This window comes from Culex pipiens, chromosome 1 (assembly GCF_016801865.2).
Source record: "Culex pipiens pallens isolate TS chromosome 1, TS_CPP_V2, whole genome shotgun sequence".
Classification (NCBI taxonomy): domain Eukaryota; kingdom Metazoa; phylum Arthropoda; class Insecta; order Diptera; family Culicidae; genus Culex; species Culex pipiens.
The window spans coordinates 131,395,071-131,407,174 of NC_068937.1; the positions used below are offsets into that span (position 1 = coordinate 131,395,071).

Genomic DNA, 12,104 nt, shown 5'->3' on the forward strand with positions numbered 1-12,104 from the left:
CAGTGTTTCTCAACCTTTTGCGATCCATTCCCCACTTGGCTGATTTTCAAGAACCTAATACCCCTCCCCCCCTCCCCCCTTATTTTGAAGTTATTGGTTTCAATGCACAAATATAATCACAAATTAATATCTTATGACAGTTTTATTAAATTTGTTACTGTTTATTTTCACTAAACTACTCTTGTTTAATATGCAATTCAGTGTTCTGCTAATAATCTGATCCATTATAAAAAATAATGATATATATATAAAAAATGCTTGGAATGTTTCTAATAAGACAAAAACTCACAAAATACATTACTTGAAAATTACGTTTTTTTTTTCTAAGCTTGAAGGTTGCAAAAATTCACAGCAATTTTGATAAATAGAATTCCCAGAAATGTAAAATATTTCAAAAACTCTAAAATAATATTTGAAAACACAACTTTTTCTGGAGAACTGCCAATTTTTGCTCGTTTCCAAAAAAACTACACATTAAAAATTTAAAAAATCATTTTGTATTGATTGAATAAAATATTTTGTATTGTTTTAGTAAATGTCAAACTTCTCATAAATTAAAACTTTTAAAAATAAAATTTTAGGAAAAAAAACTAATGTCGTTCAAAGATACTGAAAGTTGCATAGAATTGTCAAATGATGACATAATCTTTTTTTTTGCAAATTCGTTTAAAGCCATTGAATTTCTTTTGAATCCTCAAACTTATCATCCAAATTTTTAAGACCCGGCCTCAAAAAAGTGTATAAAAAACACTTAAGTGACCATGGCTTTTGATAAATTTGTCAGATCTTCAACATTTTGGACGCATTGGAAAGGTCTTTCAAATACCTTTCTAAAAATGTATAACATGACGGGTTTCCTTACAAAAACCACCCTTTTTACAATCTTCCGGACTTTAGTCAAAATCGTTTTTTAAGCATAACTTTTGAAGTACTTAACTAAACATCACCATTTATAGATAGTGACTTAGGGGACCCCAAGACGGATCGAATGAAACCAAAATTTTTTATTTTGATCAACATCCAACCACCCGCACAGACATTTGCTCAGAATTCGATTCTGAGTCGATATGTATACATGAAGGGTGGTCTAGGAGGTCAAAGTAAGAAGTTCGTTTTTCGAGTGATTTTATAGCCTTTCCTCATTGAGGTGAGGAAGGCAAAAACACGTTTTCAACAAAAAAAAAGTACACTCAAAAAAATATTCACGTTGAAGTTACGTGAAAAGCTATGTGGTAATTTTCCACTAGAGTTTTCACGTAACTTCTACGAGGTGACTCTAGTAGAAACGGAATATGCTTGGCCAGATCATTTCACATTAATTCTACGTGTTTCACACGTAAAAGCTAAATGAATCAATCGATGATATCAACATGTTTGTTTTAGTAAATGTTATCAGAACTTTGTAGTAGTAGATTTTGCTGTTTGCCTCACTTTATTTTATTTTTTTCGAATAGAAATTAGAATGAAGTCAGTTAAATTAGCATAAACTTGTTTTATTTATTAAAATATACAAACATTGGAAAGATCTCACCATTAGAAACTAAATTGTAAAAAATGCCATTTGCAGGAAACACCGATGAGACGTCGTCGGATGAGACTTTTCCTCCTGCCTTGAGGCTGTGCTTGACATTTGACCGCGATCTTCGCCCCAAGGATCCGAGTAGTTAAGACCGTTGGCCACGCGCAGAATCGCCACCGATGGCCAGTGCTTTGTGCACCACGTAAACTACTACTCCTACTCGGTGGATTCGCACTTGGCCATCTGCATGCACACGGGAACCCGTTTCAAGGTCGTTAACGTTGACACCATCAGGGCAAGATTCTTCGTGCAACCGAATTGAACTGCCCGGGCTCATGATTTGTGCCAACCGGGGATTGTTAGAGATGACCCAGGATGGCCAGTTGGGGATCCAGGAAATGCCAATCGACCGTGTTGACGGCGCCCAGCGATCTGAAGTCGAACAAATGAAAAAAAAAATGTATGTAATGTGTAAAAATGTTGCGCTGCCATTTGATCGCCGAAAATAAATACTGCTACCGATACTACTTTCAAAAATGTACTTTTAGTTACATATTGAAATTTTCAAACCGAATTAAACTTACCGTCCTTTCCATTTTCGATGAAATTTTGCCAGCATAAGTCCGGCAGCAGACCTCTACCGATCGCCATCAATTTTCATACTAAAATAATCACGTAGAAATATGACCGATATGGCGCACTCGAGTCTCGTTTAAGTTGCATTTTAAAACACGTGAAAGCTACATGAAAAAACCTAGTGGAAAAATACCATATGGTTTTTCACGTAACTTCAACGTGAACACATTTTTTTCCCAGATCACTTTCACATTATTTTTACGTGTGTCACGTAAAACGGGCCTACCGAGGAGAAAATTGGGGTTACGTGATTGTTCACGTAGCATCAACGTGTGGATTATTTTGAGTGTAGCTATAACTTGAAAACGATGCACGATATCAATTTTAAGTTAAGTCCTTTTTGATTGCAAAATCAAATCCTAAAAGTTTTTGACTCTTTCGACCTTATGGATGATATATATGAAATATATAATTTTTTCTGCAAATTGGCAACACTGCTAAATTGATACTGACCAACTTCTGCCATAGCTTGAAAGTTGCAATTTTTGGCATATTCAAATAAGAGATTTCTCAAGAATGGTTATTTTGCGCAAACAAGTTTTTGTGTGAAAAGTCAAAATAAAAAAAATTGTTACATTTTTTTAAGAGTGTAATTTTTTTTAAAGGTCCAGGGTAATACCTACAACTTTCCAAAGACATAAAATGGATGATATTGCCATCGGAAAAACTCTTTGAAGAACAAAACGAATTTTACAATTTTAGATTTTTCCATTCTGTAAACCGTTTTTTTAAATATTTTGTCTTACTATATTCAACTTTGTAGAAAAAATGTGTAAAACGATAAGATCGATCAGATCGACAGATTTTTTTATATTGTAGATAACAGTTTTAAACAGACAGTTCTCAAACTTATGGCGATCAAAATGGCTTCTCTGGATTTGTGGATTGGATCGATAAATTTTCTTGAAAACTAAAAAAGCAAAAAAAATCCGATTATACTTCGTTTCAAAAATTCAATCGCTCCTGTACTTTTCTCAGGGTATCACCTGGATACCGGTGATACCGCAACCAACATTCCATAACGATGTCGGAGACCAGCGGCAGTGGACGGGAAGATGCGATAATCGTTGCTTCTACTGCCACCTCGACAGTCGGAAGGAAACCGTGGCACAGCTGATGTGCCTGGTTCAGAAAGTTCATAGCACAGTAAGTTTGGTTTTACGAAAAAATATGAAAATTTTAAAAACTAAAAAAAATCATAAATCTATTTCAAAATTCTTCTACCTGTACCCAGTAAAAAATTGTCTAAATTTGGAAGGTTGAATATCACTTCTTTTATGATGTATTTTAACTCAATTTAGACTGAAAAAGTGACATTACACTAGAAACGTGGTAAAAATTCACATTTTCAAAGGTAAAATCACACATTTTTTCTGATATAATAGATGTACCCCTTCCCAGATGTAATAACGTCATGATTCGAAATCCGGACACTTAGTAGCATTTCATTTTCGTTATAGCTGACAAAAAATCATGTAATAAGTTGGAAATGAAGAAATATCATCAGGATGTAGTATTAACAGCCAGTTTTAAGAGACTGCATGCAAAATATGTCTTTTCTAACAATTTTTCATCCGAATTTGAAAATTAAAATGACTTGTTGTGCTTCGAATCCCGGGCACTGATAAAAGCTGATTCTAAATCCGGACACTTTTGCTTCGAATCTTGACACTCGTTTTTGCTAATGAATCGCACGGAAATGTTAGTGAATGGCATTCTTTAGGTCTTAAATAAGCTGTTAACATCAAAACAATCGATATTTTATATACAAATTTGCTAGAATTTAAGGAAATCAAAACCATAAATTTCTGCTTTGCCTTCCCGGTGCTTCGAACATCTTTGAAATATTTCACGTGAAATGTTTCGCATTTTTTGTAATCTTATAATTTAATTTTATTTAATTGTTTTGATATTAACTACAGCGTTCAAAAAAACTTTAAATGAAAGTTTATGTTAGAATTCATCAAATAACACAGTTTTGACATTCATAATGCGAACTTATATCCAAATAATTGATAAAACAAGATGAGGTGTCCGGGTTTCGAAGCGTCCGGGAATTCGAATCATATTACCGACTGGAAAAAACCATTGCTGAAAACAAGCACAACAAACACATCACCTTTTTGGTGGCACGAAAACAAACCGACCGATGTCTGCGACGACAACACAACCCAGTCTGTATCGTGATTGACAACTTTATACCAAATAAGCTCTAACGTGCCTAATTGAGGATTACTGCTTTTTGATTACATGGCGCGCGCGAGCATATCTCAAATCATTGCCCAAGGTCGTCATCATTGGCGAGTTATAAACACACATCTGATCGCGAATGAGATTTATTCATAGATTCTGTCACCTTGACAGCTACTTAGAAGTGTTGTTGTTTATGATGTCGATTGCCAGTGGTCGGATGCCCTTTCCCGCCAATTCAATTTCCGCTGATTTAATTCCTCCGAATGTCCAACATGGAACGACACACACTGATTTATGTGTGAACGTCGTCGACCAGCATGATGTTTCCTGAGAAAATTGGATCGCGATTCGTGGTTTATGTAATTTTGAAATATTACCCTCATAGCAGTCACCAAGCGCAGTTGATGACCGGGGACAGATTTCTGGGGGCGCTCTAGTGAAGAAAAATGACATTGTTTAACCGTCCTCGGGCCGTCCGCCCACATTTGAAGATTTTTTTCTTTCGATTTGACAAAAACGTAACGAAACGCAAAAGGGATGACAAATTGTCCGAGGACGGGAGAGGAAAAATGTGACATTTCAATATAGAGCGTTCACAGCTTGTAATGAATGGCCGTGGTTGAATAAGTTGTTAGGTCATAGTCTAACTAATCATTGTCAACTAATCGTAGATTAAGTGAAAATAGCAGCAAACACGAAGACTACGAACAATCTAAAATAGATCAATTTTTAAACTATTGTTAAAAATCTTAATATCTTAAAAATCATTTTAGCATATTCACTAAAGGAGCTATTAGACTATGACAAACAAACTCGCAAACAAACAAACTTTTTGACAGTTTGGTAGTTTGCCTGCATTTGTTTGCAGAAACGTCAGCCTGCATACATTTGGCAAACTGTTCAACTTCCGCTGTTGAACCAACTATCCTAAAGGCCAACGACACCGTCTACCACTTCATGTACCATGATTGGGTCGACTGTGCGATGTTATACTAATCGGCCACGGTGAAGGCTGTCGGTGAGAGGACCTTCGCCGGGGTCTCTCTCTCAAGTGCACATTGTTCGTAGCGCACAATTTTCCCAGGACCCCGCCACCTTAAGGCAGGTCACAATAGAGTGGAGATATTCGCGTTAAGCTGGCACAACACTGTTAATTGTTTGTACGATCAAGTGAAAGATTTCAACCGGAGCTTAAGGCGGAAGTCATCGCGCGGCTGAGGTCATGGAAATGAGTTTATTAGCAGGCCATGGTGAGTTCTCTGATTGATGCGTGCATCGAGGCAAGCGAAATTTCCGCATTCTCGAGCAGATTTCAAACGATACAGCTAACGACAATGGCAACGGCGAAGGTCAAGCGACTTAAGGGTTGTGGGCCGGCGACAATTGCGACAGACTGTTGGTGCTCGAAAGATTGATGTGGAGGCACGATTAATGGGTTGTTGAAATGTGAGACAGTTCAGTTCCAGACACTGTAACTGAGCTGTGGAACCTTAAGTCGTTACACGGCCAGAAAAGGTTAGTGGTTAAACCTTAACATTTCACTCTTAATTGTTGATATATCTTCCAAAATACATATTATTGCAACACTTAATCGTCCAGAAATTGAACACAACCCATAATTTCCAATCAACTCAATTCACAGTGTCTATCTGACCCCTTAAGAACGCCTTAATTGAAGATCGCTACAAACGGCTGACTGGAAATAAACACCGATATTACACATTATTTATGAATGCCAAATTGAACTCCGTCGTCGTCGTCGCCGTCGTGTGCCCCGGAATGACCACCTCCCCAAATACGGCACATCTAGGTCAAACCGGAGTCGTCGTCGTCGCCGACGGAAAATAATACGATACACTCGGGGAACATTTAATATCTTGTTCCTCGCACCTTCTCGACCGCGTTGTGTAGTACTACACAGCACAGTTGAAATAGTAGCTTTGCTGCCACTGAAACGCTGTGGATTTTGAGACGCCACTGAACCGGTCCGAAACGACCTTCCCCGGGCGTCGCGTCGCTTCTGCCTCTCCGGTTACGGCCGGAGGAATTTGTGTTGAGTACGTACGAAATACTTGATTGTAAATGATTTAATGCAGGGTTGTGGAGTCAGTGTACCCAAGTAACCACAAGCACTAAATTGAAGTATTTATTCAGTACTAAATCAGCACTCGAATGTTTTGAAGTAGTAAATAAGCTTTGCGAATGCCTCAAAGTACCAAAACTTTGCAGCATTACAACTGGCATTAAATCACCATTTACGACCTTGAAAATGTGCTTCAAAGCATTTGATGTTTATCAACAAAGTAACCCATCCATACGGGAAACATTTCAGCCAGTCACGCTCTTATTGACTTTTATCCTTCTCCCGTTATACTGTTCCAATAAGCGTGCGGGCTAAGGCGCATTTCCCCCAGTGTGCAACAGTTTTATTTTTGCGTGAACTGGGTTCAATTCCCGCTGACTGAAGTGTTTTTTTGTTTATTTTTTTTTTGTGGAAAACTGCAGCCTGTAATTAAGCCAATTTTTTCAAAACATATGCCCATATCACAAAGGACATTATCAAAAGTTCTCTGGTAAATTGAATGACTTTTCTCGCAAGCAAAAAGCTGCTTTCCGGAAGTCTGATACACTTTGTGAAATTTTGCCAAACGTGGACCGTTAGCCGTTAGCCAGTGCTTGTCCCTTTTAACCCGTAATTAATTGTACTTGACTGGCTGGCCGCAATTTGCTGAGTGATAATCGATAATTTCCGTCCAAAGAAATGACAACGGAAACTCGAAACAGCAGAAAGAAAGTCTAAATTAATGTTCGATGCATCAACCACATCGATCAAAACTTTCAAAACAAACACCCATTTCAGTATACATCAGTTGGCTGGCGCGCATCCTGGAGATCGACGAGAAAAATGCAAGAATAACATCAAAGTGTCACACTCACACATGACACGCAACAGGAGAAAAAAAACAAAGGAGGCCCACCACCAAGTGTGTGGAGCAGCTAGCTGTCCTTTTTTTCCCCCAGCCTTGACGTCGATAAAGCAGTTTTTTTTGTTCGAGCTTTCGGTGAGGCATTAAATCGGCATCACTGTGCGCCACTTGAAATATTTCTCAAGGGAAAAGTGCTGATTTAATGTTTTGAAGCATTATTTGCTGGTATTAAATGCCAATATAATGCTGATTTAATGCCGCTATTTAGTGCCTCGCGGTTACTTGGGTAGTCTGTCACTTTTGAGGACCCGGAGTTGGCATATTTTCATACTACAATTATTTGATGCCGTTGTTTGAATCGGTCTCAAAAATAATATTTAGTTTGATTTGTGTAAATTATAAGGAATTTCAGGGAAAAAATCATCAAAATTTATCATTTTTTTTTACTCATTGTCGTTATTGCAAACTTAACTACCTACATTTAATTATTTTTCATATGATTTAGTGGAAAAAATGCATAGTAGTGATGCTTTTATTTGTAAAGTATTATGATTTAAAAAAGTGATTTCAAGACAGAATAAAAAACATCACAATACGTTGATGGAAGATCAAAATTGCAACTTAAAACCCGCATAAAAAACAACCATTTAAGTACTATTTATCATATGGTCAGGGAATTTTATATTATATTATTACTACCATTTCTTATCTAGATTTGAGAAACGGTCGTTACATGGTTGGCATGAAATTGTACCATCTGCCATAATGGCGGTTATCAATGGTACAAATTTCGTCAAAGAACTGTTTGTCCTATGGTTGATAAATGAACCAAGTACTATTTGTCAAATAGTAACCTTAAAACTAACAGTCCACAAATTGTTTGAAATAGTCAAATTTCTTATTTCACAAATCTTTACGGTTTCACTAGGGTAGTGATCCAATAGGGTAATCAAATGGCATTTTGTTGGGGAAGTTATTTCTTGAAATTGTGTTAAAGTGTTGATGTTATTTTTTTAATCGTTGAAATAGTATCCGTTAATATTTTCTTTAGTTATTTTTTTTTTACAAAGTTGATGTGATCTTTAATTACTGGAAAATTGTGTTGCAAAAAGTATAAATGATTAAAAAAAACTATTTTTGCAATTCCGTCGTGAAACTACTTACTTTTCCTGTCATTCTTGAACGACGAAATAGCCTACCTTTCTGTACCAAAAATAACAGAATCGAATAGCAACACTTTTCAAAATAAATGCTGAAAGGTTCTACTTTTCAGCACTGAAATGGGTGCTGAAAAGTTGAACTTTTCAGCACTTGTTTCGAAAAGTAACACTTTTCAACATTTTTTTGATTCAAACGATTTATTGACAAAATTCATGAAAATTTGACATAAAATTTCACTCAATGGGTGTTTTTCGGAATTGCAAAAAATGTTGTATGGAACTCGTTGCAAAACTTAATTTTTTCAGCACTCTTCGTATTTATCCAACTCGGTGAACCTCTTTGGATAAATGTACGACTCGTGCTGAAAAAATCCTCTTTTTGCAACTTGTTGCATAAACTACTATTTTATGGTGGTAAATTTAGCTGTCATCATAAGAATCAATAAGGTTTCAGTGTCAACGAATTAAACTTTAATGAAAACATTTTTTTTTTCAAAGTCCTGACTAAAACTAGAAAAGGCTAAATAACGAAGTTTTCAATATTTTTCAAAGCACTTTTTCATAGATTCTCTCAATTTGGATGTAGATTTGTATGGACTAACCAATGCAAATTGGATTCATTGGATATAAGAAAAGGATGAGCAATGTTTTTTTAATGCAATGAAAAATTGAATTGTAGAGTTTTTTTTTTAACATTCCAACGCCCAAGGCTCCAAAAAAGTTGGAACGGTAACTTCAACTCAATGGTTTTCGGGCATTACTCAACGAATCAAGATGCTTCTTCTTTCCAGTGATTTGTTAGGATGTCTAGATGATTGTAGAACTTTGCAGAACTTAATTTGATCAAATCTGTAATTTTTGCGATCAAAAACATCGTTCCATCTTTTGTTTTCGCGTGTAAAAAAAAATTCGCCGAAAATTACGCGGAGGCAGTCGTTTTAAAAAAGGTGGAACGATGTTTTCGGTCGCAGAAATTACAGATTTGATCAAATTGAGTTCTGCAAAGTTCTAGGATCATCTAGACATCCTAACAAATCACTGGAAACAAGAATCGTCCCGATTGGTTGAGTAATGCCCGAGAACCAGCGAGTTGAAGTTACCGTTCCACCTTTTTTGGGAGGCTTGGGCGTCCGTGTAAGTTGGACATGCGTTGGGCGTTCCAGTGTTAACAAACCAAATTTGAAGATATTTGGTTGTATCATTACTGAGATATAACTATTTGAAGTTAGCAGTTTCAAAAAACGGGTGCCACGATATCTATACACTGCTTCGACCAAATCGGCTCAAAATTTTGGTGAAGACTCGTTAGACCGGTTCCGTGTGCATGACGAAGGCCGATTTTCAAAAAGTTTATTTGAAAAAAAGATAAAAATATTTTTATGTTTTTCATATAAAAAATCGCCAGTTTTTGATTTTTGTAATTTTTTTAAATTCAAAATTTCAAAATCGGGCTTCGTCATGCACACGGGTTATGTCTTGCGAGTCTTCACCCAAAATGTCAGCCAATTTGGTCCATCCCATCTCGAGATATCGTGGCACTCGTGCACCAACTCGGTGTTTAGAGAAAAACGCTCATGGCAACATTTTGAACTTAAATCGTCTCAAACTCAGTTTAATCATGAAATATCTTCATGAAACTTTCAGGAGCGATTGAAAATTATCTTTTTAATGGATTTAGTAAATTTACTGTAATATGACATTTTGTGATTTTCTACATGTATGTTACCCCTTAAGGGCCCTATAAACTATTGTCTTTCATATGCTTATAGGACCTTTTAAAAAAACTCTACAACTTGTCTTGTCTTTTAATCTTTTAACATCATATGGAATTTTCACAGAAACCAAGGAATGTATTTTTTTTTATCTTGAGTCATTAGGCATAAATAAAGCTAAAATCTGTTGAAGTCAAAACTAGCCAAGATAAATGCAGAGAAAGGAAACATAGTACAAAATATTTAATGTTGTTCATAGAAAATAATAAAATATAAAATAATTGTCAAATTGACCTCATGAACACGTGGAAAAAAATAGTACAGTGCTGAAACTTTTAATGTAACGCTGTTGTTTTCCAACTGTGTTCATGTCACACAATCCGGAACACCGGAACTAACATCTCTCCCTCTCACTGCACCTAATGACAACCATTTTCGATCACCCTCGCGCGCCAGCAAGGTGATAAATAATTCAATAGTCCGGCCTGCCCTGCCCTGGTGTTGATCGCGCCGCCACCACTGCAAATCGCTGCTAAATCTGTAAACAACCCGCCCGATGCTTTGTAGTTCAGGTCGGTTACGGCATCGATAGTCGCACCCCCTCCCCTCACCGTCACCACTCGCGCCTGTCAAATCAGCTGGCAAATGGATCGCGGGTAAACAGTGCTGCTCTTCTCACACCACGACCACACCGATCATCGGTCCAACTTCCGCGTGTGAGTGTGTGACGGATCATTGAAAACGATACAGGGGGTAAAAACTAAGCTAACAAATAAAGCCCCTGGATCACCGGTGAAGATTGTTTTGGGGGGCCGTTCTCAAATAACGTAGATGTTGTTTTTTCAAATCGATAAATTTCCATTTCTCAAAAAAGGAAAAGAGAATCAAACTCAAAAAAAATGTTCAGAAATTTGTTGTTGCGTCATCTTCAGACACCCCCCTATGCAACCATTCAAGGCAGGGGTGTCTCCATATTTGGCGCGCCATAGTTCACCTGTGAGTGTTGCCGATTTAAACACGAGACCTGCGGTGAACGATCGGAACGACAACTCAGCCTCAGCTGCTATGGGAGGGGGCACGTGAGGGTTAAAGAAGGGAGCCACACGCGAAGCCCCTCACCCCTCCCCTCCGGTAACTGTGATGTGATCGAATCAATTCAGCAAGTTTCGCTTTCATCTCATCAGCGATTCTGCGCTATTTTTTTTGCCGCCCGCCTCAACCTCCTCCTAATAGTGGAAGTTAAGGAAAGGAGTTTCGCTTTCGTTTGTTGTGTCTTGGGCTGCGACTTGGGATGTCCGAAGTTGTGTGCCGTATTTGGTTGAACGTGTTTTTTTGTTTGTTTGTGTTATGTTGCTTTGTGCACAGTTATTATTTTTGTTTATTTTTATAAATATTTTTTTTTATTTTTAAAAATTTAGTGCTGTTTATGCGTATTTATTTTTTATACAGACAAAAACACATTTAATTTTCATTTTTTCACACAGTGCACCGATCAAAAAGATGGTAGTGTTTTGAGTGAGAAAGCAAGCCAAACATAAGCATGGTGGTCGTGCCTCTTACCACCCCATCAACATTCCACATACCAAAATATACCGCATACCTTCACGTGAGACAGCTTAGGGTTCTCTCTCTATTTGGAATGATGTGATCAACACGAGAGGGAGTTCAAAAGCTCACTCACGCTGTGGGTGATCCAAAAACACTAATTTCAATTTAATGATGAAGAGTTTGCAAAGAATTGGGGGTTTCCGTGAAGAAGTGTTTAAGAAATTTATTTAAAAACTACAGTCATCCCACATATTCGGAACACCCACAAATTCGGAACAATTTTGTGATAATTTGTCTATAGCATGCCAAATGCATCTTTTCTGTCGGGCCTACTATTTTTAGGACCTTTATTTGGACATTATCTTGCTATTTCATTAATACTTCTTTTATTAATGAAATAGCAAGATAA

The 12,104-nt window shown here is 37.1% G+C and overlaps 2 protein-coding genes across 2 annotated transcripts in view; one reads left to right on the plus strand and one right to left on the minus strand.

Moving 5' to 3' along the window:
* LOC120417843 (probable serine/threonine-protein kinase roco5) overlaps positions 1-12,104 on the plus strand; it is a 184,977-nt gene that overhangs the window by 116,805 nt on the left and 56,068 nt on the right. The window lies entirely within an intron of this gene.
* LOC120417844 (uncharacterized) lies at positions 1,198-2,438 on the minus strand. Its single transcript, XM_039580065.2, has 2 exons — positions 2,104-2,438; positions 1,198-1,951 (listed from the first exon to the last, which is right to left on the minus strand). Exons 1-2 carry the CDS (start codon positions 2,168-2,170, stop codon positions 1,665-1,667), a joined length of 354 nt encoding a protein of 117 aa, XP_039435999.1. The 5' UTR covers positions 2,171-2,438; the 3' UTR covers positions 1,198-1,664.

Excerpts from the sequence above, each read along its gene's own strand:
- LOC120417844 (XM_039580065.2), bottom strand. The coding sequence starts at position 2,170 with ATGGCGATCGGTAGAGGTCTGCTGCCGGACTTATGCTGGCAAAATTTC. Across the intron at positions 1,952-2,103 it reads CATCGAAAATGGAAAGGACG|ATCGCTGGGCGCCGTCAACA; the intron begins GTAAGTTTAATT and ends GTTCGACTTCAG.